This window comes from Chionomys nivalis, chromosome 22 (genome assembly GCF_950005125.1).
Source record: "Chionomys nivalis chromosome 22, mChiNiv1.1, whole genome shotgun sequence".
NCBI classification, from domain to species: Eukaryota; Metazoa; Chordata; class Mammalia; order Rodentia; family Cricetidae; genus Chionomys; species Chionomys nivalis.
In genome coordinates this window covers 46,996,398-47,014,954 of record NC_080107.1, presented here as the reverse complement: position 1 = coordinate 47,014,954, position 18,557 = coordinate 46,996,398, and the positions used below count along the sequence as shown (strand labels likewise).

Here is an 18,557-nt window from a genome sequence, read left to right as displayed (position 1 = left end):
TCCAGCCCCAAGGAGCGTTCTCTTATTCAAACGCTGTGACTGTGAGTCCACCCACAGATCTGCTCCTTCTTCCCCACACTTGTGCTTCCTACTGAAATCATCTGAAATGTTTTTAATTATTTTATACATTTGATACAAGATTAAAAGCATTTAATGCAATTTCTTTTCTTCTTCTTTTTTTTTTCCAAGATAGGGTTTCTCTGTGTAGCTTTGGAACTCGCTCTGTACTAAGCAACCTCGAATTCAGAGATCCGCCTGCCTCTGCCTCCCAAGTGCTGGGATTAAAGACGTGTGCCACCACCACCTGGCCATTTAATATAATTTCTTGAGAACATGTTATTCAGTTACTACACAGTATTTTCATTTGTTTGTCTGCTTTTTTCGAGACAGGATTGTCTAACTCTAGCTGTTTTTGGAACTCATTCTGTAGACTAGGCTGGCCTTGAACTCAGACATCCACTTGCCTCTGGCTCCCCAGTGGTGGGATTAAATGCGTGGGCTTGCCCCCATGACTACACAGTATTTTACACCTTCTTGATGCTTGAGTTTTTCTGTGATGCTTAGGGCTGAACATACTGTATAAAACATACAAGTCAACTGCTTTGTTACTGAGCTACATCCTCAGCCCTAATGAAATTCAAATCCTTATCATTCTGAATTATAATGTGATGTCAACTGGTTTACATAAAATCATCACCACCATCATTTTGCGGTTTTGTGACTCAAACTTTCAGAAGTGAGATGAGTAAGGGAAGAGGAAGCACATCCGCGCGGTTTTGCCTGCTCCTACAACGGGAGGGGCCGCGGCACATCTCACTGACCTCTGTCTTTTCTTCTGTTCCAGATGCCGATCCCACTCTAAATCTAGAACATCATTCACATCCTGAACAGCAAATTTCACATACTGATGAAGGCGGCGAATTTCCTACAAGAAAAAAAAATTAAAAATTAATGACTCATTTTTCTGGTAGCTGGAAAGAAAGCTGTATTAAAGAAATAAAAATAATTATAAAATATTTCTATATTGAGAAGTGTATGAACAAGGAAAACATTAGGTTTTACTATAGCCATTAAATACAAACCATTTAACAAAATGAAAAATGGAAATTCCATTTCTACAGTAGCATAAGAGAGAAGGAAGAGAAAGGGAAAGAGAACAGGTGCGGCAGCTGCAGGCCCTGGGAAGGGTGGGGCAGGATGGGGTGCCCTCTGCACTCCTCACTGGGCTCCCGTTTAGTTCTTTCCCCCACTATGAAATGAACTGTAAAACAGACAGAAGACTTGACAACTGGTGCTGAGAAGAACGGACCCTAGACTAGACATTCACAGCACAGAGCACATGGACCACCTCACACTCGAGGAGCGTGTCCCCACCAGCACTACAGTTTGCACCAGCTGGAAGGGACACAGTCAACCTTCACGGCTACATAATCCGACTCAAAAATTAAAACGGAGCTGAAGCATTCAATCAAGCAAGTGTACAGACACTGAGCAGCTCCCAGGCAAGCACTTCACACACGGCACAGACCTGACTATACTGAAATGCATTTCACACACATTCTTGGATATAAGCATTGTGTCTCAACTGCAAACAGAGAATGTCATTTAGAAAGAGCCAAGCTGAGTCCAGGGAGGCCACAGGAGCCCCAAAGGTATCTGATGACTACAGGAGGCTTTCCTTTACCCAGCTCAGCCCTGACCTCAGGTCTATATTAGCTGATGTCCTTTCCTCCAACTAGGTTGAGCTACAAAATTCCACACTTCAAAGGCCTGCTGCAAACACTTCTCGGTGGCTTCCCTGCTCTCACCTGTGGCCCCATGGCAACATACACCACATGAAAATTCTATGTCCATCTTCCCGACTGTCCCTTACCCGGCTTTAGGAACTACATGATGCAGTAGTGGCTGAGAGCATGGGTGCAGGCTTTACTAGTTATAAAGCCTGACAGTCGCAGCAAAGCCGCACACCCTTGCTTTGTATGTAGTTAAGTGTCCATTATCTGTTCATTGCGATGAAAGAAGGTAATTTTTTCTTTCTCTGTGTGGAAGCTGAATACTTCCCTCTGGGCCAGGCAACTGGGGCAGAGGTGAAAAGCTTGTGTGAGGACTGGCGGAGGACCGCCTACACTGGGCCGCAGCCTGACAACAGTCCTGCAGAAACACCCTGCCCTGACCCCAGGAAGTCCCCTCGACAAGAGGCCATTCTCTCAGCTGCCAGGGATAGAAGGTCTCCAGGCATGGGACAGAAACTATGAACAGGAGCCGGGTGGTGGTGGCGCACACCTTTAATCCCAGCACTCAGGAGGCAGAGGCAGGGGGATCTCTGTGAGTTTGAGTCCAGCATGGACTAGAGAGAGTTCCAGGACAACCAAAGATAAACAGAGAAACCTTGTCTTGAAAACCACTAGGGCCAGAGGCCTGAGGCTTCAGTCCTTATACAAGAGGACTCAACACATTCACAGACCAACGTCCGAGGGGAGAAGGATCAGGGCCAACCACACTGTCCCTCTGGGATTCTGTGAGGGGAGGGAAAGATGACCCAAGACACTGAAGCAAACAAAATCCAACCAGCTAAAGCAAAGACAAAGGCTAAGATTGAACAAGAAATGTACCTCTGCTAGAGCACAGCAGATGACAGAGCCCCACAGGGCTATTCCTAGCCAGCATGAGCCCAGGGGACAGCCCTCATATTGAGAACAACTGCAGCCTGTGCTTCCTGTGTCTTTGAGAAGGTCTTGTTTAGTAGCCCAAGTTGGCCTCAAACTCACCACCTTCCTTCTTCTGTCCCCTGAGTGTGAGATAAGTGCCACCATACAGGGTAACCAGCTGGTTCTATAGACTGGAAATAATATCTAAAAAATACCCACCAGACCACCTTACAGACTGCCACTGAATATTATACATGATTTGATTTATGTATTCTTATGTAGGTAAAGGACTTTATCAAGTTCAAGGCTTAAAGAAGACTATCTTAAAGTTAAATTGTGAAAGTTAAATTAAAATTAAAAAAAAAAAGTGTACCATTTTCTTTCCTACAAGTTAAGTTTATGGCAAGGTGGTACAAGTCTTTAATCCCAGCACTGGGGAGGCAGAGGCAGGTGGATCTCTGTGAGTTTGAGGTCAGCCTCATCTACAAAGTCAGTTCCAGGACAGCCAGGGCTACACAGAGAAACCTGTTTTGCAAAACCAAAACAAACACAAGTTAAGTGTCTGGAAAAGCACAGAAAGTTATGAGCAGAAAATGAGAGCTTGCTAAAGGGACATCATCCACACCTCAGAAGTAGCCACGGTACCAAGTGCCCTAATGCTGCTACTTTTCTCAGTAGCTGTAAGGGCATCGCCTACCTGGAGCTGAGCTTCACTCTTGGGATCCAGCGGTCTTTTATAGAGCAGGTGCAGATACCCAGAATCATGGTTTCTTCCGTTCTGCTCTCTGGCTTCCTCGACGCCAGCGAAGCCCTCTAGCAGAGTTGTTTTCAGGGTGCTTATGTCTCCATGCAGAGACTAGAAAAGCAGAGATGCATGGATTCAACTGCCGTGGAGACCAGGAGGGTGGAGGTCCCAACTATTTTAGCTGCCTTAAAAAGTTTAATTGCTCCCATGTACAAAACAAATTTTTTCCTATAGCTTCTTTTTCTTTGTTTTGTCTTGGGGGGAGGTGTAAAAAAATGTTATATCATGTTTCTTGCTTCAGTGACTATAGGACACACTAGAAATCCTAAACTCTGAAAAAAAATATCATTGCTTAGAAAGGTAGTCACTCACATTTTTTTTTTTTTTTTTTTTAAATTTTGTATGTACAAGCATTTGCTTTGTGTGCCACATTCAGTGCCTACTGCCCAAAGAGGTCAGAAGAAGTCAGATGCCTTGAGACTGGAGTTACCATGTGGATGCTGGGAATTGAACTCAGGTCCTCTGGAGGAGCAGCCAGGGCTCTTACCTACTGAGCTATTTCTTTAGGTCCTAATGTTTCTGTTTTTTAATTATCCTTCTCCTGTTTTTAAAAGGACAGTTTCTGGTGACTGCCAATGCGGAAACTGAGAAGGGCAGAAGGCTGGAGACCATGAAAACGCATCCGACAATATCCTTTACTAAACAGGGCTGTCAGAAACTCACTTGCCTTTTTAAGCCTCTTATGGAGAGGGTCACAATATGGCCCAGGCCTTTAAGCTGTGAGGACTCCATGAGATGATCTGGCGTAGCACAGTGCCAGATGGAGTATGCAGTTGGTTTCCCCATCATGCAGTGACCAGAGTAACAGGAAATAGTGCTTAACCAGCAAACATTTGACATTTTGTACTGTACATGCTCCAAAAAATCTTAACTCAATGCCATAAAGAAACACTTGAAAGTATACTTAATCAGCTATAACCAACTTTAATGGAGTGCCTAGTATGAGCTAGGAGGTAGAAACTATGATCTCATTTTACACAGGAGGAAACTGACAGACAGCTAGGATAGCTTTAGCCTCAGTTCTGACAGTCCTGAACTCAGGGGTTTTCAGGTAAAAGGCCACCAGCAGCAATGATGGCCCTCAGAGAACACAGCGGTTCATACTAGTGTTCTGGACCAACAATTTCTAAAAGCCCCTTTGTACTCAGGAAAGACCTCCACTGATACAAACCTCTGTGGCCTCTTTGATCTCAAAGAGGAAGGCGTGCAAGTCATCCGACTCTGTCCGCAGCATCTTCATCTCCTCTGAGGTGCCAACCTGGAAGCAAGCTTTGGAGGTCCGGGCCTTTAATTCCTCTAGCTCTTTCTGGAAGTGTGCAATCTGCGAGAACCATGAGCAAAGAGACAACCGGTTCTGTGTGGCAGCAGTAACAGCACTGCTTCCGCGATTACAGAACAAACCTCTACAGGGGCCACGCCAGGCCCTGATGTTAGAAAAATGGCCATGCAACTGACTGCACTTAAGGCCACTACAGTCTCACTGTCGGAGCTACTATCAGAAAATAACACAAGCAACGAGCTCACCTCCTCTCCGATTCCAGCCATCACAGGGTCTGAATCTTTCCACTGATGGCCCTGCTTCTCTGTGACAGGAGGCTGGACGGACTTGGCCTGCAGTGGAAGGAAAAGGCTTCGAGACAGGCTCCACACCGGAGCTCTAGCTTCTAGCAACAGTCCCATCGGGCTGCCGTGGTGAGCATCCTACACCTCGGCTCACCGCTCTTGAACCTCCATTTTGTCTGGACATATTCTCCATGGGGAAAATCGTGAGCCAATTATGATAACATCACTCAGGGAACTTGCTCAGGGACGAGATGGACAGTAAGTAAACCTGCTAACCACTTCTGCTGCTGAGTAACAGGGAAACATGAAGAGAATGAGGCACTGAGATAGCCAAACAGTTCTCCTACAGGGCTGCCATCTGATGGGAACATGATGTGAGAGAGAAGGCTATAGACAGAGCTCAGGCAAACGCCTTCCAGGCAGCAAGAGCAAGCACAAGGAGCTCATGGAGGAAAGACTCTGGTATATCCAGGTGTGAGAGTCATGTGGGCTTCAAGAAGCTAAGCAGAGCTGCGTAGTGGTGGTGCACACCTTTAATCACAGCACGTGGCATGCAGGTACCTGAGTTTGAGGCCAGTCAGAGCTATAGAGCGAGTTCCAGGACATCCAGGGTTACACAAAGAAGCCCTGTCTCAAACAAAACAAAACAAAAAGAAAAACAAAAAAACAAAAAACAAAACAAAACAACTAACAACAAAAAAAGAGAGAGAGGGAGGGAGGGACGGAGGAAAGGAGGGAAGGAGGAAGGAAGGAAGGAAGGAAGGAAGGAAGGAAGGAAGGAAGGAAGGAAGGAAGGAAGGAAGGAAGAAGACACAGCTAAGTCCTGAGCAGGGCAGAAAGGAAGAACAGAGACAGGATCAGAGCAGTAGGTAGTACAAGTGTCTAAGGACACACCAAGGAGTTCGGATTCTACTGTAGGCATGTTGGTAAGCTACTACTGGTGTTTCAGAACTGTTTGAATGAAATTTATCATTTTAAAACGACCATCTTGCTACTCAAAGGACAGGAATGACAGCAAGAGAAAAAACCCAAAAAGGTTACAGCAGTCAGGACAGCAACAGGCAAGAGACAGCCAAATCCTAACCCAAGATGTGTGTGACATGTGAGGATATATGCCACAGAACATGACCGAGAAGGGAAGACGCACTACCAATGAAGAAAGGAGACCCCAGCGCTTTCGCTTCTGTGCTTTGTCAGTGCTGCTAATGGAGGTGGAAAAGCTTCTCAGAGAGAAGGAGCAAGGGCTGGGCAAGAGCTGCTAAAATCTGCTGTGCCCTGACATGGCTTCAGACTGCATAAGCAGTCAGCAAACAGCCATCTAACAAACACCCATGTGCTGGGCACTGTACTACAAACTAGTGCAGTGCAGGTGTGTGTTAGGACGGTAGACACAGCAGGAAAAGGCACGACTGTTGCTCCTGGAATACTCAAGTGGGAAACTGACAGACATTAGAGACATACAAGCAAGCTGAAGTGATGGCCACTGACTTAAATACAAGTTAAGTATCAGAGCTGTAAACAGCATAGGAAAACCTTTCTGAATAAGAAACAGGAAATTATTCCGAAAGCAAGACATGAGAACCTGGGGAGATGGCTCAGCAGGTAAGCATGAGAAACCCTCATAAAAACTGGATGTGGCCATAGGTACATATAGCCCCACAGAAGAGGGAGCATCCTGGCTGTCCACCTAGGTCCAGGTTCAGTGTCAGACCCTGGCGCAGGGAAATAAGGTAGCAAGTGATAGAGCAGGACGCACAAGGTTTTCCAGGCCTCCTCACACTCATGTGCACATATACTACACACCACTAATAAATGCGAGTTTGAAAAGCACAAAAGAACTAGGGTGGGTTAGAACACAATGGTAGCACGCTTGCCTAGTAGTTCAATCCCCAGGGCTGTGAAATAAAGAAAGGAAAAATAAAAACATTCTGTTATACTAAAGTAAAGATCTTGTATCCATAGGTGATACAAAGAGGATATACTGTATCTGCTTTGCTGTGTGTTTGTGTCTTTCCAAATTAAGTATGATACAGATCATAAGATGCATGCTAAGCATGCACAAGACCCTAGAGTCAATCCCACGCACATGATCCATCACCTAAGACAGAACAAGAGGGAAGTCCTGACTGCAGAACTCTCTACATCAGGCTGCCCTGTGAACATGTCTGTGGGGACTGTCAGGTGCAGGAGGGCCCAGCCTCCTATGAGCAGTAGTAGTCATACGCAGGTAGTTATGAATTGTGTAAGAAAACTGAGTCAAGCCAGGCTGAGAGCCAGTCAGCAAGCAGTAGCCTCCATGTTTCCTGCTGTTCTTTTTCTGTCTTGGTCAGAGGCACCGCTTACTATGTGGAACAGTAAGTGAGCCTACCTTGACTCCCTCAACGATGGACTGACCTTGAGGGGGAAGCATAATAAACCCATTCCTCGCCTATGACAGTGGTTTACTGTTATTTTGTGTTTTTTTTGTTATAGTTTTTTGAGACAGGGTTTCTCTGTAGCTTTGGAGTCTGTCCTGGAACTAGCTCTTGTAGACCAGGCTGGCCTCGAACTCACAAAGAACCACCTGCCTCTGCCTCCCGAGTGCTGGGATTAAAGGTGTGCGCCACCGCCTGGTACTTTTGGTGAGTGTTTTATCACAGTAGCAGAAATCAAACTAGGATACCATCCAACAGAAAAAGATTAAGAACATTAAGAGACTACATACAAGAAAATATCCAGATGGCTAAAATTGGTATGAAATAAAGCTCAACTTTGAGAATCACTAGGAAACTGTGAGTTAAATAAAAAAAAAAAAAAAAAACAAATACAAACAAAAGAAGCCAAATACAACATAAGATGAAAAATACCAAGCCTGTCAAGAACAAGGACAGGTGGAAGTGTCTACTGTGGGTGGCAACCTGCTAAAGAGAACCATGTGCGGTCTGTGGCCCACGATCAAGTTTAAACCCCAATGTGTACATATGTTCAGAAGACATCAAGCACACTGCTGAGGTCAGCACTACTCTGCGAGATGAAAGGAGCATCTGTGATAAAATAGCAACAGTGATGGATGGATATAAGAGCATAGGAAGACTATATGCTGTGGCTCTCTACTGGATAGGAATCAGTAAACAGGAAAAATTAACCCATAGATTGTTAGATATCAAGAGAGTGGGTGACTTGTGGCAAGGATAAAGACTATATGAAGAAGAGCCTGGAGATATTGGTAATGCCTTCTTATCAACTTGCTTGTTGGTTATCAAAGTTTGTTTACCTGATGACAATTACTGAGGTGTACACATACCATATGGACTCTTTTTCTACAGAAATGACTTCAATTAAAAAACTGGGCATGATGGCACACGCCTTTAATCCTAGCACTCAGGAGACAGAGGGGATCTCTATAAATTCAAGGCCAGCCTCCTGGACTGCAGAGTGAGCACCAAATCAGCTAGGTTACCACAGGGAGACCACGTCTAAAACAAAACAAAACAAACACAAAACAAAACAAACAACAAAAGAAAGTAAGTAGATAATTGCTTTTGTAACAACATGTCAAGAACTTCAAGCACATACTCTGGCATCTCCCGTGCAGTCCTCATCACTGCTCCCACGTCTGAATTCTAAAGCACAGATACCAACTTTGTAAAAGGCAAGTGTAGTGAGAGAATGTAATATACCTGAGGAGAGCCCGCCTTTGCCACGGGAGGGTTTATCCGGGGTGACTTCTGCACCATGGACGGCACTGGACTTGGACCACTTGGAGTCGATCGGCCTGATGCATAAACGACCAGAGAAGTCAGTTAGAGCAGACTTCCGTCACCACAAACATCTGTCCCCAAATCTAAGGAAAGGAGTTACACATTATCCCTGGCTCCACTTTTACAATCGTGTTAGAGAACGATGACCAGACTGGGTGCTCTGGTGCACACCCATAATCTCAGCCTCAGGAGGCTCAGCAAGGGAGGATTCTGAGTTCAAGGGCACTTTAGACTACAGATAACATATAGGCAAGGTTAGGTTACATTTGAGACCTGTCTCAAAAACACAAAGATGGCTGACAAGATAGTTTAGTGAGGTGACTTCAGCAAACTTAAAATGGAAAGAAACTTCCCTTACTCAAAGAATTCAGAAATTTCCTCATTCATTATCTATTTGGGATTTGCCAAAATAATATTCCAGACATTCACATCTAAATGGCTACCCAAGGCCAGGTGTGGTCCAGCCTTGAATCCCAACACTCAGGAGACAGAGGCAGGCCAAACAGATCTGTGAGTTCAAAACCAGCCAGAACTACATAGTGAAACCCTGCCTTCAAAACAAAACAAAAATCCAAACAAATGGCTACCCAAATAACCAACTGAAAAACTGCATTGGGAGCCAGGGAGATGGCTCAGTAATGAAGAGTGAGTTGCAGAGAACCCAACTTTGGTTCCTAGCGTCCACTTCAGGTGGTTTACAACTGTCTGGAACAACTCCAGGTGTCGGACACCTCTGGCCTGTGCGTACCTGCAGTCACACGCATGCACCCAGCAAGCACCCCCACCAAGCCCAACTGAAACATGCGCTGCCGTCAGCCTAAATGGAAGCACGCTTAGGGATGCACATCACTGGCACTCGGCAGATTTGCAGACTGAGTCCTCTCATGTGCAAACAATCAGATTCACAGGGACGGTCCCCAAACCACTGAGCTGGCTTTCTCATAAATGTTAAAGAAATGAACTGAGAATACGCAGAAAACTCAGGGAGTGAACTTTACTCGGGACCGTGGTAAATCTGAATGGACTCTAGATGTGACTGCTGTAATGCCCTGAGCTGTGATAGCCTTCCCTGGCTTTTAGGAGGCAGGAGCTCACATATCTAGAGGTCAACTGTTTCACAATGTCTGCAATTAACCCTGACATGTTTTAAAATTTTTACATAAAAGGAAGAAAGAAATAAGCAAACCCCCAAAAAATGTTAGGAAGCCCTGAACCTTGGTGAAGACCACAGTATTTACAGTTTTTGCAACCTTGTACATAGGACAGGAAGGGAGAAAGGTAGGGTAGGTGCACTTGCCCTCTGGAGTCTTAAATCCTGTCTCAAGTATTTGTATGTCATCACTGCTTAGAGTGGCTGATGGCGAAAATGTTCTTAGACTCTCAGGAGCAGTAAGCACGGGGGTCACTGAGGGCTGCTCCTGCCATGGCGAAGGGCAGTTCAGTAACTGTCCTTCCATTATAGCAGCTGTGTGTAAGGACAAGCACCCGCCACGAGACGCCGTCTTTGAACATCCACGAGCAGCTAAGTGAAGACTAAGATAACTGAAACCACTGTGAATCTCCCAATTCCGAGCACAACAATCACAGCACATTAAAACATTAAAGTAGGCCGGGCGGTGGTGGCGCACGCCTTTAATCCCAGCACTCGTGGGGGGGGGGGCAGAGGCAGGCGGATGTCTGTGAGTTCAAGGCCAGCCTGGTCTACAAGAGCTAGTTCCAGGACAGGAACCAAAAAGCTACAAAGAAACCCTGTCTCGAAAATACAAAAAAAAAAAAAAAAAATTAAAGTAAAAACAAAACAAATAAGGAGGGTGGCGCACGCCTTTAATCCCAACACTGAGGGCATCTCTGAGTTTGAGGTCAGCTTGGTCTACAGAGTGAGTTCTAGGACAGCAAGGCTACACAGAGAAACCCTGTCTTGGAAAAAAAAACCAAAAAACCAGGACTGGAGAGATAGCTCAGCAGTTTAGAGCACTGGTTGCTCTTCCAGACATCCCGAGTTCAATCCCCAGCAACCACACGGTGGCTCACAGCCATATACAATGGTAGGTGATGCCCTCTTCTGGCATGCAGGTATACACGCACAACACTCATATAAAAAATATAAATAAATGGAAAAAAAGAAAAACAAAACAAAAAAAACTTGCCTCACTATATATTACCAAAGATTCTTAAAATGCTGAACAGTATTCCGCTGAAAACAGAAGCCGCTGGCTCCAGAGAATACCTGATGGTGAGGGAGAAACTGAAGACTTCAAAGGCACAGAGCTGGATGACGCTGGGAGAGGCGTGGGATGGCTGAGTGGTCCAGAAGTAGCTGGCTTGGGGGAGGAGGAGAACGGCAACACGGAGGGTGTGCTCGTGGCACTATGAGCAGGTGCGGAGGCCACAGCGGTGAACCTGAGAGTGGAAATGAAGCTCTATCACAGCAGCCTGCTGGAGGGCCCTTCCACACTCATCATTAGCAGTGACACCAAGGATAACTGACTACTCATCTCCACTGAGTCACAGCAAACCACGCACTTGCTGCTTACTCATACGAGGGCACAATTTCCACCTGCTCATTTAGGAACATGGCATCAGCTACAGCCCCACCAAAGCATGAAGTAAAGGCCAAATTCTCCATGATAGGAAATACTTACCTTCTAGTCTGTCAAGCTAAGTGTTTGTATTGTTTTTAAGGAGGTGGCGCAACCAACTATGAGAACCTGTTCTGAGATGATCATCTCTGGGGTATTAAAAACACCAGAGGCTGGGCGGTGGTGGCGCACGCCTTTAATCCCAGCACTCGGGAGGCAGAGGCAGGCGGATCTCTGTGAGTTCGAGACCAGCCTGGTCTACAAGAGCTAGCTCCAGGACAGGCTCCAAAACCACAGAGAAACCCTGTCTCGAAAAACCAAAAAAAAAAAAAAAGGAAAAACACCAGAGAAGCAAGCAGGTTACCATCTTTGGGACACCATGGCCCAGTAAGCATGTCAAGTCAACTCCATACGTCAAGAAAGGTCTGCAGGGCTGGAGAAATGGCTCAGTGGTTAAGAGCATTGCCTGCTCTTCCAAAGGTCCTGAGTTCAATTCCCAGCAACCACATGGTGGCTCACAACCATCTGTAATAAGATCTGGTGCCTTCTTCTGGCCTGCAGGCAGACACACAGACAGAATATTGTATACATAATAAATAAATAATTAAAAAAAAAAAAAAAAAGTCTGCAGACAGTCTTATATTCCAACAGCAGATGACTGATTAGTTAAAGAACGAGTAGGCCAGAGCAGAGTGCTCAATGGACGAGTGGCTGCAGCAGCATGTCCCAGCAATGAGGCAAGTAGAACCAAAAACTGACGGTTTATTACTCATTGCGACTGCAAGGTTGAACAATACAAGGGAGTATTCCTTTCAGATGCTCAGTTTAGTGGAGAGAACAGAAAAAAACAGATAAAGAGGTAAATAAATAAGGTATGAGCAAGCTGGCTGGAACTAGGTCTGGAGGGAACCAGATACCATGCTAAAAGGTTTGAACTGTACACGAGAGCAACAAGAAACCTTTGAGGACTGTCAAGCAGGAGAGTTATCACATGTGTCCCTAACTGCACAAATCACCTTGGTGGCTGCACAGAAAACAGCTGAAAGACAGGGTGGATACGAGGAGAGAAAACTACAAAAGACCCATTCGTTTCCAGGGTGTATGCTCTGGGCGGCTCCCTTTTTAAAATAAGGAGCACTGACCTTTACAGTCTGAAAAAGCAACCCAACAGCTTGAGTGCAAACTTCTAACAGAATAATAAAACCCCCTTCGAGAGACGTGCTGGGCTGCAGTGCACTGCTAAGCCCTCCTTCACAGAGACTGCTCAGTACTCCATTCAGTGACCGAGTCCAGTGGCCACCGTGTAGTAGTTCTGACCATCCTACCAGAGAATCCAACTTTGAAGGTTACTTACTTTTCACTCAGGTTGGCTTTCACAGAGCAGGCTGAGGGTGGGAACGAAGGTTTCATCCCTGTGTGTGGGGTGCTGGACATCGGTGTACTTTCCATGGTGGGCTTAAAACTTGATGATCCAAAAGTGAAGGGGGCAGCAGGTGCAGCCATGGGGGATGCTGACAGGGAGCCTTTGGAAGGAGGGGCAAAAGAGAAGGTGGATGTGCCAGAGCCCACAGGGGCTCGGGAACTGTCAGAGCCCGTGGGATAGGGAGGGGGCTCGCCGGTGACAGAAGCAGATGACTTTAAGGATGAAGGGCCAAAGGAGAACACAGAAGGGGCTCCCCCAGCAGACGGCAAAGGGAAGGCGGTGGTAGGAGCAGCAGAGGACACAGGTGCAAGAGACGAAGAGGCTGCTGCCGGGGCATCAAGGTTCTGCGGGGCTTGAGGAGAGGTTGGAGTGGTAGGAAAACTTCCTGCAACGAAAACCAAGGAGAAACAAAAGAACAAAGTTAAATTGGTGGTCACATGACAGAGGCAGGGGAAGAGAGGGCTGAGGTCAGATAAAGTTGGAAACCATGCCTGTTAAGAAAACAGAAGGTGTAGCCAGGCGAGGAGACAGAGGCAGGTCAGTCTCTGACCTACACAACCAGTTCCAGGACAGCCAGAGCTAGAGAGAAACTCTTGTCTCAAAAAACAAAAGGTGGGACAGTTGGTTTTCCCAAGGACTCCACAGGATAAGATGTGGGAAACTTTGCCAGGAGGTGGTGGCACATGCCTTTAATGCCAGCACTAAGGAGGGAGGCAGAGGCAGCTGGATCTCTCTGAGTTCCAGGCCAACCTTGTCTATAATAAGTTCCAGGACAGTCAGGGCTTTTCTCAAAGAACAAACAGAAAAGGAGGGAAGTGAAATTTTGAAGAAGGCCAAAATGGGGAAGGGCACTAGGCTAACAGGACTTCATGGACAGAAACAATAAATTTGCTACCTCAAACTGAAAAGTGTGGTGTCAGCCTCATTTGCATTACCTCATTAACCAGGACACAACCCTAGTCCATCCGGGTCTCTGCCTCAGAACACTACTTAAAAGCAATTACAGATGCATTAGGCAAACAGTGAACTGGCACAGTCCACAAAGTATTCCATAATAAAATAACTGAGGGAAACGAACTAAGTTTTAACTCCTAAACAAGCTGTCAATTATATTTAAGTTCTAAGGTTAACAAATTTAAGCAGAGAGCCTAATTCACAAAAAGAAAAAAACATGCCTCTTTAACAAAAGGCATGTAAATTTAGCCGGGCTTCCTCACATTAAATCCCAGCAGTACTCCAGTAGAGGCAGGAGATCTTTGAGTTGAGATCACCCTGGTGTGCACAGAGTTCCAGGCCAGCCGGGGCTACACTGTGAGACCATGCCTCAAAAACAAAACAGAACTGAACAGAACAAACAAACAAACAAACAAACACAGAAACAAAACCAAAAAAAATATATAAATTTAAATTTAAGTTTTGACTTCCCTTTAAAATATCACAATTAAAACATGTTGCCCTTGAGAGCAGGTAAAGCCAACCTGAGGCCTTTGCCCGGTGCCAGGGATCAAATACACTAAGTAGGACTTTTAGAAAACATTTTGCAACATGAATCAAAACCTATAAAAATGGCCCCAGTGATCCCTTGCTTAAGAATAAATCGTATAAAAATAATTTAAAGAATGAGAAGAAATACAACTTTGTCTTTTTCTTTTTTCTTTTTTTTTGATTTTCAAGGCAGGACGTCTCTCTGTATAGCCCTGGCTGCCCTGGAACTCACTCTGAAGATAAAGCTAGCCTTGAACTCAGAGATCCACCACCTGCTTCTGCCTCCAGAGTGCTGGGATTAAAGGTGTGCGCTCCCATCCCGCAAGTAAATACAATCCCAATGCTTCTGTTTTTTTTTTTTTTAAAAAAGGTCAATGACACAACAGAATGGTTTATTCTTTTGAATAAACCATGAAAATTAGCTAGGAACCTAAGAAGAGTTTACAGCTTAAATTTAAAATCAGTATGCTATGCTGGGGATAGCAATCTTTGATCCCAGTACTCAGGAGGCAGAGGCAGCTGATCTCTGTGAGTTCTAGACCAGACAGGACTACACAGTACGATCCCATTAGCAATAAAGCAATATCAAAACATATAAATAAAAATACAATCAGCATTCCAATGATGTCCACATTTTATTTATTTATTTTGGTTTTTCGAGACAGGGTTTCTCTGTGGTTTTGGAGCCTGTCCTGGAACTAGCTCTTGTAGACGAGGCTGGTCTCGAACTCACAGAGATCCGCCTGCCTCTGCCTCCCAAGTGCTAGGATTAAAGGCATGCGCCACCACCGCCCGGCTCCAATGATGTCCACATTTTAACTGTAACTATTAAGGTGTTCATGCAGAAACACGGAGAAGCAGCTCCCCAAAAAAGGCTGGTTTAGAATTTGTTCTACTTCCCCAACTTTTTGTAAGGCAATTGTCAGTTCAACTACATATTAAATACTTTAAAAAATAAATAAATACACTTACAATTTACAATAGTTAGCCTTGGCTGTTAGGCTAACATGCGATTTGTGTTCATGAGAGATACTAGGAACATTGAGAGGATACAAGAGCGAAAGAAAACGGAACCTTTTGATGTGAACTGTCACTTCCAGAAGAGTATCTAACACTACTCTCAGTAGGCTACTTGAATACCTCTTTTACACAATGGCTACGGAACCAGCAAGAAACACCTTTAAAAAGAAACATGCAGACATCAATCAATTCAATGCCCGTTAGGATTACACCAGAACGGAAAACAGAGGCAACATTCTAAAGAAATTGTACACATTCCTCCCGGGCAATTAGAACTGAGGGTTCAAAGACCACCATCCCATCAATTAGAACTGCGGGTTCAAAGACCACCACCCCATTAATTAGAACTGAGGGTTCAAAGACCACCACCCCATCAATTAGAACTGAGGGTTCAAAGACCACCACCCCATTAATTAGAACTGAGGATTCAAAGACCATCACCCCATTATTTTCTGGTCATTCAACAACACATCTTTGGAGCTGCTGTGTAGAAACAAACAGAACCATCAATGTCTTCCAAACCTTCTCACACCTCAGCCATACTGGGCGGACCAGGGTAGACTATCCCCAATTTTCATTACTCCATTTTCGCTCATTAGGATATATCTGTTACCTCTGCACTAGACAAGAAGGAAGGAGAAAAGTCTCTAGAAAAAGCTAATGGCCACTACCCCATGATGGTTCACAGTCCCTCACGCAGAACAGTGCTGAGAAACACCTACCCTACAGGCGTCAAGCATACGGGCTGCCCTGCTCACTACAGACAGACTAGGGAAGCTAGGTATAGGTGCTCATGGAAATTGTGAGGGCAGAACATAATGCAAAGAGCACATGCCAAGGGTAGCCAAAGTTCAATACAGCATTGCCGTCTATGCCAGCATCCTGGTGGATTACTTGGGGTCACACAAGTACCTGAGTGCTCAGTGATGTATGAGCCTCTCAGGCTTACAGGACAATATAAAAACATGACCAAGCATAATCAGCCACATCCCGCCCTAATGGTCAGCAGTCTTTAGGCAGGACTAGCGACATTATGGGCATTCTAGTTATACAAGAAGAAAAGTATCAGTATCTTCTCACAGAACTCAAGAAAAAAATTTCAATATACAGGAAAAAAAGCACTTCTAACAAGTTTGACACTTTTTTCCCCACAAATAATATAAAGCTGTTAAAATAAAAAGACGTTGACAATACAAATTAGCACCTCCGTATTGACGTAGGAGGATCTTCTGTCTATGTGTTACTTTCATTGGTTAAATAACGAGACTGCCTTGGCCTTTTGATAGGACAGCAGCTTAGATAGGCAGAGTAGACCGAACAGAATGCTGGGAGAAAGAAGCAGAGTCAAGCAGAGGCCATGATTCTCCGGCCCGAGATGGACATAGGTTAGAATCTTGCCGGTAAGCTACCATCTTGTGGTTCTACACAGATTATTAAAAATAGGTTAATCATGATGTGAGAGCTAGGCAATAAGAGGTAAGAAATAATGGGCCAGGCAGTGTTTAAATGAATACAGTTTCCGTGTAATTATTTCGGGTGAAAACTAGCCGGGGAGCCGGGAAGCGGCCCATCGCTCATTTTACAGTATGTGCATGAAGATTCTAGCCCAAAATGCTGACTATGCTCCTCCTTGACGGTCTATGGAATCTGTTCTTGGGTTTTTAATTTTTCTGCAACACATATATTATTACCTAGCAATGTTCTTAAAAAGAAGGAAAAAATGGAAATGTGAGCCAGAGACACTGGATCGCCATACCCTATGAGCCAGAAGTGGGCGCTAGAGTTTACAGCCCTCTCCAGTGTTGGCGCAGCGCAGCACAGTGGCTCTTCACTTCCTCTCCGCTCTCAAAAAACTTCCCTCAGTTACATTTTTCAGCGTCCATTACCCATTAGACCAATCCTGAGGATTAAACAGGCCTTTAAAACTCAGATCTCAACATGGCTGACCTTTCTCTGTCAAGTCTAGTAAGGGCTGGAGAAAGAGGCCAGGGTGAAAAGAGGTAAAGATGTGCACACTGCTGCGGACATCAGGCCAAGCCTTCCTACGGTACACAGCCCCCATGGGGATGACCACACGCAGACGGAGGCACACACCTGACGACTTGGGCAGTCGCTCTCCTTCTATTGAGACCAGCTCCAAGGTCTTGATTAGGGACCGAACCCCAGGATTTTGATTGATCATATAAAATGGACAAAGCACACCATCTGTTGAAAGTAACAGGAGAACCGGAGCAGCAGGAAGAGTCTTTTCATCGTCTGTCAAAAGAGAAAACAAAGGTTTAAAGGGCCAGGTCCATTTTCAGACGGAGGCCTAGAAGGGCAGCTGCCCTGCTTATTAAGGTCTTGAGGCGCTCCGTTCAACAGCAGCTGACCAGATGTGAACAGCCTTCCATGCAGCAGCTACAGCAATATCTTCTGACACTCTCAGATCACCACATCCTGCTGAGCCCTGGTCATTCCAGCAGTCCAGTACTCCCCCAGTCTCCCTCCATTCAGGAAGTAGGGCTCAGCACGACCCTAAAGCGTGATTCTAAAACCCAGAGTCAGTTATTGAGGGTGAAAGTGTAAAGAACCAAGAAGCAGAGCAGTCAGCCACCAGAGACTTCACCTCTATGACATCTCAGACCCAACAGGGGTCCTCCTGTCTCCATGAACCCTAAAGACCGAATGGGTGCTAGCTCCTGTCTCCACCAGCCTTATATTCCTGTCTCCACCTACCTAGTGCTGGGATTAAAGGCATGCACCACAACTGCATGGCTCTGTTTCTCTATTTTTAGACTAGTTCAATCTTGTACAGCCCAGTGTGACCTCAAATTCCTTATCTTCCTGTTTCCTCCCAAGGGCTGGGATTAAAGGTATCACTACTGCCTGGCCTCTATGGTCAACTAGTGATTAGCTCTACCCTCTGATCTCTAGGCAAGCTTCATTTGTCAGAATAAAAAATATTACTACCTCAACAAGATAGGAGTCTCTGCCTGGGCGGTAGTGGCGCACATCTTTAATCCCAGAGGCAGAGGTAGGCAGATCTCTGTGAGTTCGAGGTCAGCCTGGTCTACAAGAGCTAGTTCCAGAACAACTAGGGTTGTTACACAGAGAAATACTGTCTCAAAAATAAATAAATAAATAAATAAATAAACAAATAAATAAATAAATAAATAAATAAAATAAAAAATAAAAAAAATAAAAAAAAGTAGGAGTCTCTGGTTGATGCTGGTTTGGGGACTGAACTGAAAAGATGGTGCGTGCAAACGCGCAGACACACACACAAACACAGTGAGTTAATGTGCCTACCAA

The 18,557-nt window shown here is 45.2% G+C and overlaps 1 protein-coding gene across 2 annotated transcripts in view; it reads right to left on the bottom strand.

Moving 5' to 3' along the window:
• Positions 1 to 18,557, bottom strand: part of Nup214 (nucleoporin 214) — an 80,828-nt gene that overhangs the window by 48,333 nt on the left and 13,938 nt on the right. For both annotated transcript variants that reach the window (XM_057755086.1, XM_057755087.1), the window contains exons 11-18: positions 17,358 to 17,519; positions 12,690 to 13,143; positions 10,984 to 11,156; positions 8,676 to 8,770; positions 4,978 to 5,064; positions 4,625 to 4,774; positions 3,346 to 3,504; positions 822 to 925 (exon numbers count right to left, since the gene is read on the bottom strand). In XM_057755086.1, the coding sequence (XP_057611069.1) occupies positions 822 to 925; positions 3,346 to 3,504; positions 4,625 to 4,774; positions 4,978 to 5,064; positions 8,676 to 8,770; positions 10,984 to 11,156; positions 12,690 to 13,143; positions 17,358 to 17,519 (1,384 nt within the window). The remainder of the gene's footprint in view (positions 1 to 821; positions 926 to 3,345; positions 3,505 to 4,624; positions 4,775 to 4,977; positions 5,065 to 8,675; positions 8,771 to 10,983; positions 11,157 to 12,689; positions 13,144 to 17,357; positions 17,520 to 18,557) is intronic.